A 23,380-nucleotide genomic window follows, 5' to 3' on the forward strand; every position below is an offset into this window, starting at 1 on the left:
ACGATGAAGACGGTGGTGATGACGACGGTGATGATGACGGTAACGGTGATGGTGATAATTATGGTTGTGATAATGACGGTTAACATGATGATGACCATCTTGATGACGCTGTTGATGGTGATAAAAATGAATGATGATAATGTTGACTGTGGTTGTGATAATGATAGTGGTGATAATGGTGCCAACCACCATTGTAAGAGTTATTTTAATGATGATAATATTGACAATCCAGCTACTTCTACAACTAATGACTACTACTACTACTACTACTACTACTACTACTACTACTACTACTACTACTCCTACTACCACTTATTCCACAGGCAATATTTAAAGAGGTTATTAACATACCTTTTTTTTTTTAATATAATTATCATGTAGGTAAATAGCAGGTGAGTCATTGATTTGAGCATGCTGGGTGGGTCAAAGATACCACGAACGATATAGGTTAACTAATCCCCGCCCATGAGGGCGCGCCCAATAATTTGTAAATTACCACCAACACCCGATTAGTGGAATCTATACAGCATTTTCCCCTAAAATCATATCTATTCCATTCGGATGAATGTATGTTTGTTTTTATTTGTTTTCAGACTCCACCATCAAAGTAATCATATAGATATGAGCTACAAAAATCTTTACAAAATTGAATTTCTCATTCTACTGGCATTTAAAAAGCGGCTCGATTTTTGTCAAAATGACATTCTTTTTAATGGAAGCAGAGATAGCCCAAATCAATATCGCAAGGAGGTTCCACTTTACATCCTTTATAATCATGACCATGTTTGATTTCATATTCCCGTTTTCTTTAAGAGAAAACGGGAATAGTTATAGTGCTAATTACACAACGACTCATTGTTGCCTTTTATTTTCATTATATTTCTTCTTCTTCTTTAATCACTTAAAAAAAAATCGAAGGGGATGTTGTCCCAGGCATGCCCCTGTCAACTAAAGTTCACAATATAACTAAATAAGATACTAAAGAAGCACCGCCGCCTGATTTCGTATAAGGAGGTGACATTTCAGCATCATCTTGAATAGAAGTGTTGAAGTCTCTATACAGGTTTGATTCGAGAAGAGATTTGATTTTCATTATTGTTCAACACCTTCACCGCCTCGCCAAGAGTTACTTCTAGACCGCTCCACTATAAGTAAATATTGCCAATAACTGACAGTGTACTTTGTGCAGAAAAACTATTATTTGCTCGGTAAACCAAAGCAAATTTCATAATTGTTCATCTTGTCAGAGATCAGTATAGAAATGTATATCTTTGGGGACAGTTCTCACTGTGGCTTGCTTCATTTGACCTCTGTCATGACAAAAGAACTAGAACTAGGTTATCAGTTTTGAAATTAATTATCATTTTTATCTAAAATTATTGCACCATCGTTTTGTCTATGCTGTAGGTCTGGTCATTGAAACAATTGAGAGAATAGGAAAATGTGCAAAAATAGTTAAAACAAAACGATGCTTACGCCAGTGGCGTAATTATCCAACATTTTGGAGGGGTCACAACGTATGTGGGATATTTTCTAGAATGTCGCGAGCGAGCGGAAATTTTGGCTTTATTAAAATAAGAATCTAATTTCGTGATAGAGTTTAAAATGATATCCAACAAGTAATAGAAAGTCGCGAGCGAGCGGAAATTTGGCCTTTATTAATACTAAAATGAAAATCTAATTTCGTGATAGAATTTGAAATAATATCCAACAAGTAATATTGAATTTCACCCTTTCATTACTTTTTCTTATTTTTTTATTTTTAAAAATTCTTTATTTAGTTTTTGAACTGTTGGCAATAATAAACTCTATATGTACGCCAGAGATTATATTTGAAAGAGTAAGAGGTAAAGATAGATAGATAGAGAGAGAGAGAGAAAGAGAGAAAAAAGAGACAGGGAGAGGAAGAGAAATATGAAATGGGGTGAGAGAGAGGACGTCGGAGAGGAAAAAGTTATTATTTTTTACAATAGAAAAATAAATCATTTTTATAAAAGGGAATATTAAACTAGTGTCTGTTTCCTGGTGAAAAAAATATTATTGTTCTTTTTTTGGTATGTAGACCTTTGTAAATTTATAAATATAAACAAAATTAATGAAGAAAATACCTTATCGTTGGATAACAAAACAACAAGAAAATACCTTATCGTTGGATAACAAAACAACAAGAAAATAGCTTATCGTTGGATAACAAAACAACAAAATATGATGCAACGATGAATCGCATTCAATAAAATTCACTATCAGATTTTTAACACTAAAACCTCATCATCAGTATGAAGAGAACAATTCCAAAAGGGAGTAAATTCAATCTTGACCAAATTTACCAATATTGGTTTAAAAAACTAAAATGTGTATCTCAAAAATTGAAATCAAATGCGCGACATCGTACTAAAGATACTTTTTAATGTTTTCATAATGAATTTCAAAATTAGGATCCTTTCCAGGTAGAAAAATAGCAATTTAAAAACATTCTTTGAAAATGAAATTAATAGCTAAAAAACACAATTTAAAGATGACCTAGCACGTATACGAAAAAAATAAAATAACAGTGGTTAAGAAAGTATGGCATATACAAAAATGATTTACCCCTAAAACCGCTTAGCTCCTTTTGGAATAATAATATAGTAATGAATGTTAATATATCCCCCCTTCCTCCCCATCATTGGACCCACATTTAATGACTGTTACACATGCTTGCCTTCGGTCATCTCGCCATTATTGTGACCTTTCCGATATTTCTGATTTTGAACATACTGCACAACCCAATTAGTAACCTCTTGAAATTATTATATCACACTTCACCAAATACCTGCATGCACATTTACATCCGCAGAGTACGGACAAAATATTGAACAATAGGCGAACGAGTGCAGCTCGCCGAGCGATGTCAACGGAAGTGGAGGTGGTTGCTATGGAAACGAAAAGATGGGGATGACGCGGGCTACTCAGAGCGTGTCTCCATTGACATTAATTACCATGCAATATGCAACACGTTAGCTTTTACCACTCTCCAATTCTGTGTGCAGCCCTGTATAATGTACATGTACATACAGTTTTCACAGAATAATACTGAGGAAATGGTGTTTCCAGTCACGTAAAAGCGCATCTCCTGATGAAATAGGAAAAATGGATTTATCTTGCGTTAGGAAGGACGTCCTGTGAATATTGAATTCTGGAAACAAAATATTCCTTCCATCAACTTTTTTTTCTTGAAACACTCGTGAATGATAAATGATGCTTCGCGGCATATATGTTGCATCTTTAATTATTGATACATATTGCCAGCTTGAAATCACAATCCCTTTGTGTTTGATAATATATTCTGATGGTGATGACGATTTAAGTCCTTGGAGATGGATGTGATTTCAGTTCTAAAGCAGAAATGACAAAAGAAAGGGATTACACCATTAATCATTTTGATGGGAAATCACTTTTTTGTTATATGACTACTATACATTTTAATATTTTATGATCTTCCTGTAACCATTGTCGTACATTGGACTCTGAATATATTGTAATTGTGCAGGGCTCTTTTGTAAAGCAGTTTTACATTGCAGAAACCATCTTTGGTAAAAAGGAAAAGAATGCATTATAGATAAATAAATGGCTTATTTTCTGTGTAGAGCTTTCGCTATTATAAGTGTTATATAGTTAGGTAACATATCATTATGACGGTTAACTAAAGTTATTTACGATTTTCACAGAAATCATATAGGTCCGTGACGATATCAAGATCAGTATGGTGATACTGCATTTCCATGTCCATGATGCAATCATGTCATATAATAAGAAAGTAAACGTCTGATAACATGGGTTCTATACTTTCACAAGGCAGAGAGAATGAATGTATATTGTCATACAAAAGAAAAAATATCTGCGATAATAATCATAAAAAAATTGTTTCCACTCTTTCCCCCTCCACTTCCCCTATCAGACCTTATCCTCTTCCTCCTGCTCATCCCCTTCCGCCTGATAATCTTAATTCACCTCCCCTTTTCCCGCTCCGCCGTTTGTTCGTCCCATTCTTCACCACCACCGTCATCATCATCCCCATCAGCATCGTCATCATTATCCTCGATCACGAAATCCTTTCTTTTCAAGCTTAAAATACAAAATCCCAATACAAAATTCTAAGTTCAATCGCCTCGCTTTCTTGCTTACTTATATTTCCGAACAAATTGAATCGTGCAAATAGTATTCTATTTGAAACATTCAAATGACTCCTCCAACAAAATAAAAACAGTTAAATATTTTTCAGTATTCTATTTTTTTTTGTAGAAAAATATGCTGCTTCTGGCCTTGCATGTATTATTTTTACCATCTCCTCGACAAAAAAGACAACCACTTCCTTCATCTCATTCTACCTCCCATTTTCAAAAATAAGATCAGTTCACAATCTACTCCTAGAGTGTGCCTAACCCCAGATATCTGTATCAGATCATTTGAACTTGGTAAATAATATATATTTAAACGCTTGCAGTCACTTCAATCTACAGTGCATGCGTGCTCCAAGAGATGCTATCAGCACATACAAATAATCCTTAATCAAAATCGTGATGGGAACAAAGATCTGATAACATGATGAAGACGTCATTTTATGTCAGCACCAAAAGCGTATATATGAGGTGGTGGTGGTGGTGGTAATGTTGTAGTCGTGATGGGGGGTCGTGTCAGAGATAGCCTTGCTAAAAACAATATGGATCTTAAGTTTTCACAAACTATGTTCAGTGAAAACATCGTGATTGTAAAGTCTGGAGGGGACAAGAGAAAATGCGGGGTAGAAAGCAAGGGATATGATTTTTTTCCCTTAAAATTTTTAAGAGCGAAAACTTATTTCAAAGCTTGGCTTCATGTGTAACAGTCATGAACTGGGAATTATATAGGGGATGGGCGGGTCTTACTCTTTCCCAGTGCAATCAGGGGCGTTGGAGGGATATTTTTACAGGGCAAGGAATCCTAAAGGTGACGTCCTATTTTTTTTCTTAATTGAATTATAGGGGCATTCGGCTCAGACCTCTCATTTTTATGCTCTTCCTTCTTCCCAACTTTTTTCCCTTTTTCTCCACCATTTTCCCTTCTTGAAAAATCGTAGGGGACGAAGGGTTGCCCCTGCCACCTACTCGATCATGGCACCCCCTTTGAGCGTAACGATGCAGTATTTACCCCCATAGAAATAGCGGTGAGTTGAGGTAAAAATGCGGAAGTTTTTATCAACATTACGATTGTCACTGCCTTCGAAGTCATTTTTTTTTCATCTAGAATTCGCTAGTTTGAGAGATAATACTCGGGGGCAGCAAAACATAGGTGAGAGATAATGTAAATGCTGTCAGCGTAGCCTACAAGGATTTGAAGATCGGATAAGAATGGGAATGCTGATGTCATAAATGTTCTAATAAAGTTATTTTGGCAATCCATAAATGAGGTAAGATTTCTTCACAATCGGTTGAAATAGTAAATCAAGTTATATGGGTGGGGGAGTGCCAGAAATTGGATTTTTGTCAAATTTAGATTAGAACGTCTTGTGGTAGACCCCCATATACAATGAGGAGATTTAATGTTATCGCATACCCTTCCCTTGTATCATGAACATTTTGAATTTCAAATGTGATAGAAATATAAACTATTCTGTAAGAAAAACAAATAATATAAAGATAAACATGGAAATCATCACTCAAACTGATAGATATTATAATAATATCTATCAGTTTGAGGGATGATTTCCATGTTTATCTTTATATTATTTGTTTTTCTTACAGAATAGTTTATATTTCTATCACATTTGAAATTCAAAATGTTCATGAAGGGTATACCTCAATAATTGAGGTATAAATACGTTCACTATGATCAACGGAGAGTTAGTGCCATGTCCTCTTCAAGGAAGATGACGCCAAAACAAAATAAAAATAGCAGCAATTAATAATTCATCGCCGCAAGCTTAATCAAATGATATCATATTCGATTGAATTAATGATGCCTTGAACTTTATGCAACCGAAAAACAGGTCAGTATTGATGCCAAAGTGTGATTCGATTAGGCATGTCAGGATTGATCGCTAAAGCTTGTCCAAACAAAAATATTTCATCAATTATCTGTGGAATAAAATTCTTTGAAATACCAGATAGGAGTACAGACCTGTAGGCGGGCATCATCAGCGGCGACGCCTGGGTATCGGAGATGAGATTGATAATGAGGGGATAAAGTGTGTGTGTGTTGGGGGGCTTTATAGACTTAGATTCTGAGCGGACAGAAAGTTCTATACCTATTTTGTTCACCCTGAATCTCAATGCCGAAATCACTGTTCTGGGGTGCAACACAATATTTACATTCAATTTGATTGAAACTTTTTATACCGTTATAGTTTGTAATAGTTATACAATTAGGCCGCAAAACCGCCGGTGTTAACACCAGCCTGGTATCTATATCGGTCCACACCAGCGAGGTGTTGAAGCAACACCGGTTTGTTGTTAGGCTAACACCAATATGGCGTTTAAGCAACACCGATTAGTGTTAAACAAATATCGGTTTGATTCTTAACTAGTGTTGCTTCTCTGGTGTGTACCGATACCAGGCTGGTGTTAAATTAACACCAGCGTTTTTGCAGTGTATGATTGTAAACTTGATTGGTTTATGGTACAGGGCCCTGGCCCTGTTTCATTAACACTTGTTAAAATAATATAATTTGTGATCAGAATGAAAGATTTCAGTAGCTTTTTAAATTTTATTGTAAATTCATGATTACAAGTTTTATGATAAGAACCCTCGTTTAAAAGTTTTGACAGAGAGAGAGAGGGAGCAAAAATGTCCCTTTTCCATTTCCCTTAATCAAGGTACCTTGATATCAATTGATCACTTCACTTCATAACCCCATATACGACCTTTAAACAATGTAAAAAGAATGTTATTATTGAATTCATAATATCATATGGCTTTTCAACAATATAGGCCCTACAGGTATTCAAAATTCACTCATCAAACATGAGATGAAATGAATGGAACATGTCAAATCAGTAAAAGAATATACCCCCCCACATACACACAACCTCACTAACACAAAAAAACATATACTGCCAAATAAATGGGTACTGAGGAGCAAAAGGAAATCAAAATACATGCACTCTATAGACAAATAATAAAAATGGGAGTCTTTACAGTAATGTTAATCAGTATAATAAGCTCACATTTATTTCTATCTTGGTCAAATTCTCAACTAGCACCGCATGTGAGAGATTTATAAAACAAGGATAAGTGGGCACTGGTACAAAAAAAGAAAGTGTTTACAAAAAGAAGAAATATCAACATATAACTGATACTGTCGCAAACATATCTAAATATACTGGACATGATACACAAATACTGTATGTCCTACATTTCAAATCGTTACAATATCCATGCCTAATACGGGTAATTATTTACATAATGGCTTATATAATGAAATTTACTAGTATTTACAATACAAGAGTATTCACAAACATTACAAACATTTATGAAAAGTGTATGGCACATTTGCAAATATGATGTGCCCGGCGAGTCGGCGACACAAGGTTTGCTCCCGCGACAATTGCTCCGGTCTTTATATCTCAGGGGGCATAGGATGAGATTTAGGATTGTAATAGAGTGTTTGGTTCAGAATAATGTAAAGATTAGGATTAGGGTTTATTTAGCTTTGGAGGTTAGATTTTATGTTTTGCTGTAAATGTGCAGATTTTCCATCGGAGCAATTGTCGCCAGAGCAAATGTCATGAAACCAATGTGCCCAGATAGAAGATGATTCTTTTGCATTACTTGGTGAATACCAAAACATGACATCTAAGAGGAAATTCTCGAGAATATGTACACAGAATTTTTTATTTGATTTTTCCCTTCATCTATAAAGAGAATATTAGTAATACAATATCATATGATTATATGAATCATTATATACACAGAGAGATGTTATGCTACTCAACAATTAGTTATAGAAATGTGACATGATTAAGGCTTGTATAAAATCTGGCATGTCTTTTCTCAATTTGAAACATCATCCTTTGGAATTCAAAATTTATTGAATGTGTTTAAAAAGAAATCATGCAGAGACATGCAAAAATGAGGTATGCATATCGTATGGAATACTAATTGGTCTAAACTACATTGAATTTATATGAATACATGCTGGTTTTATAAGTCTTGCGTGCTTAAGTACATAAACACTACAAGTGAAAACAATCCAATTGAAACATATACATCTTATACATATATGAAGAAGAAAAAATTTCATACCAAATTTTGACCTTCCTTCTGCTTCATTTAAACCAATGTTACGATTGAACGTGTGATTATTTGCATATACATGTACTTGATCATAAAGTGTTGTTCGGCATCAGAATGGTCGCAAATTTGGCCTCAACTGATCAGTACAGGGGCTTTACTTTTATTCAAAATATCAGTGACTTAAGCAAAGGAGGTATACTTCCTCAATTTCCAAGTTAAGAGATAAAACATCAAGAGAGAGAGAGGGAGACTAGCGATTCCCTTTTCTCTTCACGTTGAACATGATATACTTGTGAAAACTGTCCTTTTGGGTAATCCTATTATACAACCGAGTGATAGAAAGTTAGCTTAACCATATGAAGATGATTGTGTTTTTATTTTAAATGCAATAGTGTTAATATGTAATCAATCAAATAACCAAGTGCGGTGATTTCTTTCAGATTATTGTCAAAGCCGAACCAAGTAGCTCCCTCTCCTTTTTTTCTTGTGCAAAACCCAACATTTTTTGGATTAAAACAAAACAAAATTGAACAATTAATTTTTCTTTTTTGATGTTTTCCCTCCATATCTGGCATGACTGATGGCATGGGCATTTCCTCTTAACTCAACAATAATATTGCTACTTATTGGACATTGTAGGCACAATGCGGTAGTTACCTATATTGCAGGCACTTGTAACACATACATTTCAATATACCGTATATCCATAATTTGTTTTCTTGATTAAAACAAGTTGAATCCACTGCACGTCATTGGTATAAAATGTTATTATATATGATCACAAGAACTAAAATAAATATTCATTATGAAGAGAATACATAAATGATGATTAAACATAAATAGTTGACCAGCAGTTCACTAAACTCAAATGCATCATATTTTTGCTGCAATTTGCTTCTAATGTGTGTATTGAAATTGCTCAAAGAAATCCAACTGCTAATAAATCAAACTTTAATTTGACAATCTATCTATTAAACTAAAGACTTCTGAATCAAGCGATTGATCACTTGCAATGTAAAAAAAAATCCCATTAGAGAAAAAAGTTAAGCAAATTCAATTTGTTGGAACCATTCTGAGTGTAGTAATTTCTGCAGGTTTCCATGGCAATGAATGAAAGCGGCAAAGTACATTATGTAGTTTTTGTGAGCATGTGTTGGTCCTGAAAAGGACCATCTAACATGGAGCCTTTCTTATACCCTAAAGTAAATTAGAAAACAGAAATGAGATAGTAGCAAAGAAATGAGAAAAAATAAATTGGAATACATATATGAATCACCATAAAAGTAAAAAAAACATGGAATGTTTTTTGTTGTTGTTCGTGTTTCTTCAAAAATAGAGAATACATTCAATGAATATCTTGTGATTTAAGAATACATTTATGGGGTGTTTATTTCATAAAATGCAGAATGGTAACCAAGTTGCTTTAAAAAAGAGAATACATTAATTGAATATCATGTTTTCACTTATTTCATTTGAATACTTATCCTTTTAATCTCCACAGAGAATATACATGTATTTGTTACACTCTACAGTGAAAAAAGAAAAGAAATGAGATTAGCTACCATAATAATTTCAGTGTTTTTTCTTGCCAACCATGGGATGAAATTCAGTAATACACAGGCAAAAATATAAAGCAACTCCTTGGAAAGCATATTATTTTTATCTCATTATAATACTACAATTCTTTAATAAAACCTCTTCAGACTGTTCATCAAAAAAAAATATTAAAATATAATATTGATGAATCATATAAATAATATTTAAAAATTGAGCCCCCTCCCCAAAAAGGAATGTGAAATAGTGAAAGACAACATGTATTTGGACAACTTACTTAAATCAAATTTTACATTACATCAAACTATCAATAAAAGAGATGCCTCTGTGTGCTTAAAGAAATTGAGTACATGAATATAAAAAAGACCCAAGTCCATAGGACATTTTGAGAAAATCAAAAAAATATAAACCTGGATCATTTGTGCAGTTAAACTATAAGACATCAGAGAACATCATCAAACAATTTTTTTTAAAGAACATTAATATTCACGGTACTTGTGGGTGAGGCCTTTTGTCTGGTGGACTTGGGTCATTTTTAGAATCAATGGACTTAGGTCATTCTTACTTTCATATACATGATAGACTTCTGTTCTAAGTAGTAGAAGTAATGAGAGAGAGAGAGCGCTATGATATGAATGTAAGGAAAGCCCATGTCCTGGACTTGGGCTTTTCTTACACTCATACCAGATTTTCCTCCTTTATTTAATGCATTTCTGAGATGATTTCAGATTTATCATTTATACACAAGATGAAGGAACAATTTCCCATATTTAATTCAATTTTCATATTCAGATACTCAATTGTCACAATCATGACAGTGTGTGTGCATGAACAAGTAATAAAAAAAAATCATATTTCTATAGTTTATTGTCAGCATCAAACTAATTATCACTATATGCAGTTTTCAAAGATGATTTTCCTAATTACATATCATCCAGCATTGGACCCAGGATATTGAAATAGAGAGAACAACAATAGCACATTTGAACATTAGATGGTAAATAGATGACAGTTTTTTTTTCAGACTTATCTGTGCCAGTTTGTGTGTAGAGTGGCATGCTCACCTTGATCTGTCTCTGTTAGTAATTGACTTAATGAATGCAATGATTTTCTTTACTTTTAAGTAGGTCTACTCAAAACTGTTTCTACTGTAATGTTTAAATCATTTTTTTTCAAAGAAAAAAAAATGGCATCAAAATGCTATGTTGAAATGAACATGTCTCTGATAATTAAGAAACCAACACACTACTCAGCTACAAAACATGTTGGCCCTTCAAAAAAAAACAACTTTAAGCACACAATGGCTCCTTTTCAAAGCAAAGAAGGATTCAGAAAAAACCACCCGACAAATAACAGGCACTACACGTTTCAAGAAAGGAAATGATATACATTTTCATGTATACAGTCACTAAGATTCAACAATCTGAAAATTTTACAAAAGAGTGCAGAAGAGATGAAATATAACAACTTCAGCCTTAACCCACAACATCCAAAGATACAAAATTCCTGATTATATATCAAACGTACAAAATATAAATGTTATTTCTGCTCATATAATGTTAATATCTGTTTTATCCTAGACATACATATACATCATTCACATTATTTACATATTAAACACATTACAGGGTATTGTTTTAGAAAACTGAGAGAATAACTCAATACAATTGCACCTAAAAATGTCTCGTTATGAGACTAGTCATGTGAACGCATTTGACCCACGTGACCTTACAAGTGATGTAGCTCATTCAAAGTGCTCTAACTCTCTTTGACCTACTGAAAAACGACTGGTACTTTATTTTGTTCATGTTTTCAGCACCATCATCAAAAGCACAAAATTCTGGTATTTTTTTCCTCAAATATTTGGATCAAATAATGAGTTTACAATAATAATATTACTATTCCATGTGTTGCTCAAATTGGTAACAGGTTTTTGGATTAATTCTGAACACCATGAGTGCATACATGTACTTGTAGATGAACGAAAGTGAGTCCCTATGAAAGTAGGCAAGCTTATGTTAACAGTTTAATCAAATACAAGGGGCCGTTTCATAAAGCTGTACGTAAGTTAAGAGCAACTTAAAGAATGACTTGTGAACCTTTCTTACATGCTAAAAAAATCACCATTGAACATTTAATGGTGAAAATCATTTACCATAAGAGAGAATCACCAGTCGTTCTTGAAGTCGCTCTTAACTTACGAACAGCTTTATGAAACACCCACCAGGTGAATGAAAACCTCAATTAATCTGCCACTTTCCTAAACCTTCTTTCCCTCTGTAGGTACAACTTTGTTAACAACCACAACCCCACACTCATCTGTATCTGTCCATTGTCGTACAATCACCAGCGACTGGTTGTCGCGTACGTTTGGGTTTATCGCCTATCCTAAAATATAGCAAAATCTGTGATGTCATATGCATATCACCACTGGGTTGTTAAAAGCTTGGAACTCAAAATTTAGATACTTGGCAGACAGTTCAGAACACCTGATTTTAGAGTTATGACATCGGTAGCAACTACCTTTTGCCAAGAAAGAGTTTTCTAAAGGAATTAGGAGACTTTTCTACAACAATACAGTGCGTATCAAAAAAAAGTTTACACTTTGAAAAAGCCCTGGAAATGAAAAAATATACAACATGTGGGTAAATTATTCACATATAATTTTGGGTTTGGGTCTCATCTATCCAATAAAAGTAAAAGTTTTGTCAGAATGCTACACTTGAGTGAGCGCTGTCCATTTTTGTAAAGCTCGCAGAAATCTGTTTGCGCAGAAATGCTCATTTTCACGCTGTGTCAAGGGGGAAGGGCGAAATCAAACTTGCCCTGCGAAACATTTCTCATACATTTCCCTTGCAATTTTAGTCAATTGAAATAAAACGGACACATTCAAGCATTCTGTAACAATTTTGCCACCCAAATTGAAATTTCAACACTTAGTAAGCACAACCTTTACCATTTTAGTGCCAGCTGGATCTGAGGACATAACTGAATCTGAACAAAAGTTTATATCAGACATCTCCAGCATTTTTACGAAGTTTTTATCATTGAAAGTGGGTTTACGTTTCATTTTTCATTTAATACTTATTTCTCCACACATTTTCCAAGCTCGATACTGATTAACAAAATGAAAATAAAGCCTAAGCCATTCCATGTAAATCACAGCTCAGTGTAAAGCAAATATCGTCACGATGGCCTCGGTGTGTGGGGGGAGTGGGGTGGGGCGCAACACACTTTTTGAAGTGTTTGTGGGCAAGGAAACAAGTCAAAAAGGTTAAAAGATATCTTTAAGTCAATTTTACTAGCTAAATTCCACTTTTTCTTCATGTTTAAGTTCTACTTTTATTCACATAACTATTTCAAAGTTCTGCGCAAATCATTTTTCACTAACTTTTCAAAAGTAAGTGGTGCTCACTCAAGCGGAAATATTTTTCGACAGTTATATCGTCATTTACTTTAATGGATCTGTACTAATGTTAAAATGTGGAAAAATCTTCAGAATATTACAAATGTATAATTTTACAGGATTTTTTCAAAGTGTAAACTTTTTTTTGATACGCACTGTATAAGGTTGCCACCAGAGTCATACTTCAGAAATGCAGCTTTTTCTGAGCTACCCTTAAAATGTTTAAATATCTGAGATTAACTGTTATAACAGCGGAACAAAGCTACATGCATGTAAATGAATACAGTAGCACACAACATTCTACATGATTTTTAAAGAAAAAAAATGTTTGAATAATTTTGTGTGCACGTGAGTTGGTAACTACTTGAATCTGCACATCAGTCAAATGAAAAATATCAGTCAGTCTCCGTTTGTGATGTGAAAATAAATCTTTCTGCAACCACTAAAAATGGAAAGTCAACAAAGTGCTACCAAATCTGCAAGCTTGATATTCTGTGCAAGTAAAATCCAAGAATATCGTTTATCAAATTATTTAACATTTTTTCACAGTTTTCACCTCACGATACTAGTAGATGCCTTATGGTATTCATTTACAGTAGTATCGTCACCACAAGGCAAAAATTATCCAGCTGATGAAAAAGCGAATCTTAACCTAGACATAAAAAATTGTTTGACACCGGCTACTGGCTACCTTGTCTGCTCCAGGGAAGGCAAGTCAATGACAAGCAATGCATGAGAACATTGTCTGAATGGAATCGTTGCATGGCGTGAAATCACCAGACGTTACGTACAATGTTCGGAATTGGCGATAAGTGACAAGCCAAGATCCAAAATTGAAGGGGGCTAACTAACTTTTTTAAAACATTTTCTTTTATCTCTTCAACAAATTTCATGTTTTGTTGATCAAGGTCTCCTCCCCACCGACTGAATCCGCTACCAATAGACTGATGTAGGCATGAGAAAATTTGGGGAGATTGATAGGGCCTCTAATGCAGGAGTGTCAAGCCTTACCCAAAAACATTATTGCTCCAAGTCTGGCATTCTAACAAAGAGAGAAAAGGACATTTTAAGAGTGAAGGCAGTCTTGTACGGTAAGGCTAGGTCTCCCTGCAGATCAGAGAAAGATGGACAATTGATATGTGAAGGTATTGTTGCATGGATAGTCTCAATCTTCCTGCGAAGACATAAAGGAATATCTGATGAGCGAAGGAAATGTTGCATGGATAGTCTTATGTCTTCAAGCAGATTAGGGGAAGGGACATTTGATGAACAAAGGCATTCTGGCTCAGAACTCCACCTGCTTTAATTTCATATAATCAGTTTCTCCTTGAGTTGATTGTTCTTGACCACCGTGCCATGCTGCTTGCAGAAGAGACGATCGTCTGCGATATCCAGGTTCCACAGCGCCAAGGTTCTGCTGCACTCGCTGCACTTCTGGCACGTACGATGGAAGACCCGACCTTCAAACTTGCTCATCTCGTTGGGGTAGACGGACTTCTCGCACACCATGCAACAGTCTATCTTGGGCTGGAGGGGCGGCCGCGAGGACGACGAGGGATTAGTGGACGGTCTGGAGGGTTCCATTGTGGGTGCCGTTGACCCTTTGAGTTTGTTGAAACTTGTTGATGAGGGCTTTGACGGAACCTATACAACAGAAAGTATAGGAGAAATTGATAGAAAATCAATGTTTTACCTAAAATAACATGAAATTACATTATCACCGTTACTACCAAGCAACATTTCATACAAAAATAATGAAAAAAATAACAAGAGAGCCAATTACAAAATAAATACAGAAGGTTCGAACAAGAAAAAGATATTGATAATGAAAGATTTATTTCATACTTAAATAACAGATAACCTTGGATTACTAGAAGAAGTTTGGTTACCCACAAATTATCAATTAGAAGATAGCATTATTATAATAACAGCAATAATTATGCACCTAAGAATAGATAATATTTAGAAAAAGATTGCAAAAAAATTCATTATCAATATTTAGATCATTATTATTACCAGCAACTAAAATAATTTCACAAAAACCTAACCTTGAACCCCCCATCCTTCTGCCCAGGGCCCCTAATGGCTAAACCTCTCAATATTTCATAGTTAATCTACATAATGCAAACAAGATCATCAAAATTACACATTCCATTAACAAACCATGCCTTCACATGCTCAAACATGCCTACCACATTCCATTAGTGAAAATTCAGAAAGGAACTACTGAATAATGTTGTCATGGTTAATTTCAGACGACATCAATAAGGAAACAACATATGACAGATGCCTTACTTAATTTTCATTTTAGGGGATCCAGATAAAACCCTAAATTATCCAATGCCTACTAGGACTGACTAGCCCCTCTACCTAACCTCTGGCAATCAAATAAAGACTGATTACTCAGTGGGTTAAATATTTTGCCATCCGGATCAGATATCATAACATTGCATCCAGATATTGATACTGTAAATCGACAAACATACATGATATTATATGTTTCTAAAGCATCAATTATTTTCTGTTCCTGTTTCATGGGAAGAAAAGATATATTATTAGCTGTTTTAATGAGTAGTTCCATTTCCTCTTTTCATTTAGTTTTAGTGAAGCAGCTGTTCTTTTCTATATTTGCATGCCATGAATAGAATGGATCACAACTTGCCATTGCTATTCAACCAATTAAAGATAATTATCAGAAACCTTCTTTGGTAAGCTTTTAATATTAAACATACTAATTACTATTATTATTTCTTTTTCTTTTTCCTCCATTTATAGTATGTATTAAAGAAATAATTGGAGGTTAATAAAACAAGTGGAGCGCCTCTGGCAGTCTCACCTGCATTACATGATTCAATGTTCAGTGTTGACTTTGAAAATTACTATAAAATAATTATTCACAAAAAACACCATTCATATAATAATATGCTACTACATTTATTGACTCTATATGACATTTGACCTTTATCAAGTGACCTACGACTTGTGCAAGATAAGCAATGATACTAGATTACCCCAATGTCCACATTTCATTAACTATATTTATAAACTTCAAAGTTATGATGGCAATTCAATATTAACCTACAACATGGCCCACGTTCATCAACCCTTAATGACCTTCGACCTTGGTAATGAGACCTGAAACTCACACAGGATGTTCAGTGATGCTTCATTACTCTTTATGTCCAAGTTTTATAAACTAGATCCATAAACTCTCAAAGTCACAATGGTAATTTAACAAATACCTCCAACATGGCCAAAGTTTGAATTAGGTCCATACACTTTCTAAGTTATGTCATTTCAAAAACTTATTACCTCAGGTTAAGTTTTTAATTTGATGTTTGATGGCACCGCCGTCAGAAAGGCAGTCTATAGACTTGCTCTGCTATGCAGGCGAGACAAAAAGTGGTTTTCACTCATTTACATGTAAAAGCTACAATTCTGATATTTTCCATCACATTGCCAAATTGATGATATTTCTAGCACTGAACGAAAGATAGTGATGCAATATATATGAATACATTTATTTTGCATCAATGTTTACTTTCAGGCACTGCGTGATAATTGATTGAACATGAAGGTAAAATCCCAAGATGTGTTCAATTAATGGGTTAAAATGCTATAATTCCTGATTACAGTGTATGTAGACTAGAAGACTATGCGAAGTAAGCATCAAATGTATTGCATTTTTTGTGATTTGTATATAAACTGTTTTTTTTTATAATCTTTGTCAACTTCAACTAAACATTTCATTACGACAACATCTACCGCATATGTGCTTCAGCATATACATAAACCTTGGTTTATATAAAAATGTAATAGTCAACCATTGACCCAAAGGATCCACAAATCTAGCAGACTTAAGCTTGAAGGAAGAGAGCAAAGAGAGGAAGGAGTGGTGATTATTTCTCCTCCACATGATCTCCGTCTTGTGACTCCCTGTCAGTACCAATTACACTAGCGAGATGTGTTACCAGTCTTCCGCCTTATCTCACAATGTTAATCTCACTTCACTTTCTATGTTCTACCTAAGATTAAACATGAAGCCTCGTACAATGTCCTCCTGCTGAACTTGAGCTAAAGATGGCTTATCCCTCCTAATAAGGGTGCTAGACTACTGCACCAAGGCATTTAGCAACCAAGAGTAAACTTTATGTGAATAAATGTACTGTAAAAAACCTGTGGGTATGAATTTGTAAATCTCAAGTAGAGTCATGATTCCCAAAGATGATGTTTTGAAAGAAAAACACCTGCTCATCCCAGAGCTAGGAGCAGTCTGCTCAAAATTTCATATGAAATAGAGATATAAATGAGGCCAAAGTAGCCAGCTCCCTGGGCCCCCTTCCTGAGAAGTTTTGCAATTCCCAAGATGATATTTTGAGAGAAAAGACCTATTTATCCAAAAGTGGGAACAGTTTGCTAAAAATATCTACTGAAATAGAAAAATACACAAATGAAATGTAGATCAAATATCCTTAATTGTATTGGTTCATTGTCTGGTTAGTGTTTGAATATTATAACCTGTAAAAATATTTGATGTTTACATTCAGTTTTGATGCAATATTCAGCATTATACTCCTTTAATTTTGCTCTTTTTATCCACATCAACTGTTTTGGTTGGTAGATTTCCCCTTTAAACCCTGTAATTGCAGTTGACTTATTTTCAGAGATTACCAGTCTTAGCATTCAAATTAATCACAGTTTAACCTTTGAAAGGAATTGAACTTTGTACGTGTGAGATTTACAAATTTGGGGAAAATATTCAAAATCTCTGACTCAATTCGCATCACTATAAAACTATGTACATGTATGCATATTTTTTTTTTTTTCACTACTAACCAAATGTGCAAAAACAGATTTTCTAAAAAACCAAGTTGGAGGAGAATCTTGGAATAAAATGTTTCCAAATATACATCAACATGCATTCTCACTTTATTAATGTCTGTTTGAACTAATGAGGAGCAAGTGTTTGTGTCATACGATCAATCCTATTTTGTGTGTGGTTTATGAACTCACACTTGAATGAAGATATGTGATAAATCTCCAGTCAAAACTTCATATCCTGGAGTATAAACATGTACACTTCAAACAAAGACCCATTTAGAAATCTCACAAAATGATTGGCAATAAAACAAATCCTGCAACATTTTGCATACAATTCATTTTTTTTTTCAAAGTTAGCGCAAAATAACTCCTTATTGTCCCCTTGTCGCTTTAGATGATGATAATAACAATGAAATGTACAGTATGATACAAGTTTTTTCAACAAGAGCAGGCCAGGGTGGGGGGGGGGCGATTCACTCATCATTTGTGGGCAACCAGTTTGTCTTCTAACCATTTGGTTTCATTGCCTTTTAGCCAACCATACATGTACACACTTTGTCTATTATCCAGTTGGTCTAAGACCACTTAGTCTATATCCTTAGATAAATTGTTTTTCATGTGACCAAGTAAAAAAATAAAAATGGTAAACATAGAAAACTTTGATAAGCTTTGCTGTGTCATGTCTGAACATGGTTTTGGAAGACAATCAGAACATAAAAACCTTGCTGACAAAGAGTTCCCTTGTTATATCCCATAATATGGTGATGTCAGCATTCATCTCAGTCAGCTCAAACAATTTAATTCATTGTGAATCATGCCACCATTGTGTTTATATATTTTTTCCCCTCAAAAGAAATCAGTAATGAATCATTAAGCAATTCCACTTCCTCAACAGGCGAGAGCTTACATGTAGTATCAAGAATTTGTTCACCTCTGAAGACAACACAATATTTTCAATTTTAACTTTGTATGCTGCGTTTTTTTTCTTTGGTACGAATAGCAATTGGTACGAGTGTGCACTGATTCTCATTAGTCACCATCACCAATAAATACCCTCTTTATAACAAAGCTGTTCTTTGTGCCCCATTGTACAAGGCATAAATCTATTTCTATTCATGTTCATTTCTTTCATACTCAGAAATTTACCTCTGGAGATGACAAAATATTTTGATTTTATGCTTTGTATATTATGATTTTTATTCAATATATATGTAAATAGCATTTTACATGAATATGTACTAATTCTCATTAACCACCATAAGTGATAAACACCCTCTTAAGGCATTCATAATGTACATGTATTGTGCCATTTTGTACAAGGCATAGATCTTTTTTCCATTCATGTCTATTTCCTTATTCTTTGAATGGATCCCTTTTGGATTATTTTCTTTCAAACTATCAGGAGTCCATGTTTCATGAAACAAATAATCAGTGATTTAAACTCATTGATGTTGTAAACTGCTAAAATCCTTGCATCTGATTGGCTCAGAGCAAATATGCCAGTGAAAATTGCTCCATGAAACACTCCCTACTGTTACAAGCTACTGAAATTATTTCACCCGATTGCCTCATAGTACATTTGCCCATGAAAATCAGTGACAAGATTGCTTTGTGAAAAAAACTCCCCAGAATGAAGGAGACCCATCATGACTAACACCATGCGAACATTATCCCAGGAAGTATCTGCACATTAAAGCCCTCTTTTGAAAGAGGAAGAGTGAGGTTTTATCGAGAGATTTGGAAAAAAAAATATGGTGAGGTGAGAGAGGTAACACGATGCAGACAATGTATGATATGAGAAAGATGTGTGGAATGATTAGAGATGGATTATAGAGATGCAAACGATTAGGGCAATGAAACGCTGTATTGCACATGAACGAGTAAACAAGTATTGATTACAGAAATGAAGTGATAGTAAGGAACAGACACAGGTACAGATCTAAGACGATGGGTGATTTCAAGTCTGGTGTTGGCCTTGGTGTTGGTGTTGAAATCTGGATCGCTTCCCCTGGCTCCAAAACTTATTCAGAATTTGTAAAACTGACCAGTAACACAAAGGTTTGCAATGGATTTTAAATATGAAAGAACTGCACTGATTGGTCACTGGTCAGTATTTTAAACCTAATGCGCGTGTAACATTGATATTGATTGGTCACTTCATTTAGCGATTGATTGCTAATCTTTGTGTTATGGAGCCCAGATCACATTATTGACATCTCAACAACTGATGAAAGACTTTTCAGGACCATCTTCATTTTATGTTTGGTGTTATAATCGTGTAAAAATTGACCATACACCAACAACAAAAGGTCAACACTGAACTTAAAATCAGAACTGAGAGCAAGAAAGAAATGACTGAAAATCTTGTAGAATGGGTACTTTTTACATAAATAGGGCATACGATTGAAAACTGCTGAAAGGGTACTATAATACTATAAAGCACTTTGTAAAAGTACTGTTAAATGACATATAGGCTTCATTTATTTGTTCTTTAAGTGTATTGTGGTATTGATTAAAGACACAGTAATTAGTAGCATTTGTATATTGCATTATACAATATGTTTCTAAGGGCCGCATAATATTACCCTAGTTTAAGCATGTATACCCTGATAAGGCACCCTGGCATTCAAGAAATATCTTCCTACCAAGTACCCATTTACTACACCTGGGTGGAGAGTGGTAAATGGAAGAGGACAGGCATGTTGTGATGGGATTTGAACCCCAGACCTTCTGGTTCAGTCTGGAGACATATCCAATGATCCGCAACATTTATCAAGACTGAAAATGGATAAAACAGAATCCTACGAAATATATGCATGGATTTATATTATGTATTTATAATGATTATGGTAGAAAATAAGTATTTCTTCTGCAATTAGCAAAATAAACATATTATGCAACTAAAGTAGGCTGGTAACAAATGCATGTGCCAACATGTGCTCATTTGCGTTGGCAATTTTCGGCAAATAAAGTGTACATGGTTTTAACCGTTTTTCACCATAATTATGGATGGTTATGCTGGATTTTAAATTGAATGTCCAACCAAACTCAACTTACAATGTATGATGATGATGTGAAAACAATCTAAAATCAATGATCACTGTGGATACTCAAATGATGGGCTTTAACAAACTGAAGAAAGATATCAATAACTTAATACAGATTGGTGCATACATACAAAAATCTACAAGATAAAAAGCTCTTGCATTAACAAAAAATGTACAAAAACAAACTTAAGCTTAGGAACATAATCAGTTCTTTGAAATTATTGTGAGCACATAACAGGCCATGACTCTGAAAAGTCATGACAAGTCATGGAAGCTAGTATCTCTGAAAATGAAATGAAACTCTACATTTGTGATGCTGTAGTATTGCTCTACTCTGTTGTAAAGTTGAAGCTTTAATGAGTTAAATGTTACTGCAGATCAGTTAATCTACATGTATAAGAGCAAAAGTTGCAGTCAAATTTGGAGAATCAATATCAATTCTTACCATAACTTTGTCAAAATTTTCCTGAGAAAAATCGCTACTGTCTTCCACATCCTGATAAACATGCAAAATTTAAGTACTAAATTATCCTTTTCCTTGATTTAATTTGTCAGATTAATTCACACACATAACAAATCCAACAGAATAACAAAACAGGTACAATAGAGGACTGTGCAATAAACCAAACTAGACATATGAAATGTGTTTATGTGACCTGCAAATCTAAAACCAACAAAGAGTTGTCAGGGAAGGTTCTCCCTAAAATATGGCCAAAATATTGATTTGGCCTTCACAGAGTAAAACTAGCTAATCTGAAAAGACAGTCATTCTTGTTCTCTATACTGTCAAACTTTAAAGTACTAGGAAAGACAAGATACAAAAGTTTATCTGACACCATTAATTCTGGACTGCTTTGATGTTTTACTGAGATTGTACAGTGCGCACATCTCATGCATAAATGAACCCCAAACTTCAAAGCTTGTATTCTTCTTTGAAGCTCTCAATGAATTTCTTCAACATGCAATCAAGTAATTGTGTGTATTATTGTTCATCAATTTGGACAAGCTAAAAGTTAGTGACCCCCCCCCTCTATAAATGCACTCCTTCATGCTGAGTGTTGAATGTAGTTTTGCAAGCCCAGAGAAATACACTGTATAATATTTCATCAACTGATTTCACAAATGAATATCTAAAACATTGCATAACTTTAAATAAACACTTTGAATATGTTTATTTTCTGGTGGGGTCCTCAAACTGTTTATTACCACTGTATACAATTCTAAAGTGTAAGATATGCTTTGTTGAGCTCAATACAAATCTAATAATTCACTTTCAATGACTTAATGGTTTTGGGATAGCAGGTCACATATTTGAAAAATAATGTAATAAAAACAGGATGGGCGAGATAGATTTGCACAAAACAGGAATGAACAACATGACCCCATCTCACAAAGAGTTGCAATTGATTTAATTAATCTATCCTGGACTATGGAGAGCCATCCATGTCATAATTCTTAGACCAGGAGGCATGCATACTGTCTCTAGTTTGCAAACAATTAAACAGACAGTGATATCATTCAGAGCATGAAAACCAAATAGATTGAGACATAGTTCACCAAAATGGTGTTTTCTGAAACTGAAAACATGTTGCTTGTGCCCAAATTCAGGATTTTGCCTTAATTGTGGCATTCTCCCTGAAGAGAGGATGGTTTCCAAAACAGAGATGCATGCACAAGTGTGTGTCATATTTTTTAAAGAAAATATCTTGAGTGAATATGCATACTAAATAATGCTGTCAGTAGCTTCCCATACTTGAGACAGATAAGATCAATCACAACCTGCGTCCAGTCTTACTGATCTGATCAACCACAATTATGGAAAGCCAGCAACATCAAAATTTAAACGCATGCTTGTTCAAAATATTTTCGAGGTATGATGTACATTTATACATTCATCATTCTCTGAAAATTCAGTGTGCTTCTCTTTGTTTACAAAGGACATTGTTCAAGTTTCCTGGAGAAAAAAATATGACATTAACAGATTTCCATATAGTTGATAGGATCAATTGCAACTCTTTGTAGGATGGGGTCCTGGGCCCCTCTTACATAGAGTTACGACCGTTCCAATCAATCCTAACTCTATGGAAATCCATCAGTGTCATAATTTTTTCCTTTAGGAAATTTGCTCAATGTCCTTTGAAAACAAAGAAAAGCATACTGAATTGTCAAGAAAACAGTCAATGTATGAATATACCTCATATCTAGAAAATATTATGAAGAAATATGTATTTTAGATGTTGATGTTGCTGGCTTTCCATAGTTGTGATTGATAGGATCAATCACAACTCTTTGTAAGATGGGG

The 23,380-nt window shown here is 34.4% G+C and overlaps 1 protein-coding gene across 4 annotated transcripts in view; it reads right to left on the reverse strand.

Moving 5' to 3' along the window:
* Positions 1–13,756: 13,756 nt before the first annotated feature.
* LOC121424392 (neurofilament heavy polypeptide-like) overlaps positions 13,757–23,380 on the reverse strand; it is a 78,053-nt gene continuing 68,429 nt past the window's right edge. For 2 of the 4 annotated variants that reach the window (XM_041620173.1, XM_041620248.1), the window contains one exon: positions 14,684–14,854. In XM_041620173.1, coding sequence (XP_041476107.1) covers positions 14,769–14,854 — 86 coding nt within the window. In that variant the 3' untranslated portion in view covers positions 14,684–14,768. Of the gene's footprint in view, positions 14,855–23,380 lie in introns of all 4 variants that reach the window. The other 2 variants (XM_041620101.1, XM_041620326.1) reach the window with 2 other exon arrangements.

Source organism: Lytechinus variegatus, chromosome 1 (genome assembly GCF_018143015.1).
Source record: "Lytechinus variegatus isolate NC3 chromosome 1, Lvar_3.0, whole genome shotgun sequence".
In the NCBI taxonomy this organism is placed as follows: Eukaryota; Metazoa; Echinodermata; class Echinoidea; order Temnopleuroida; family Toxopneustidae; genus Lytechinus; species Lytechinus variegatus.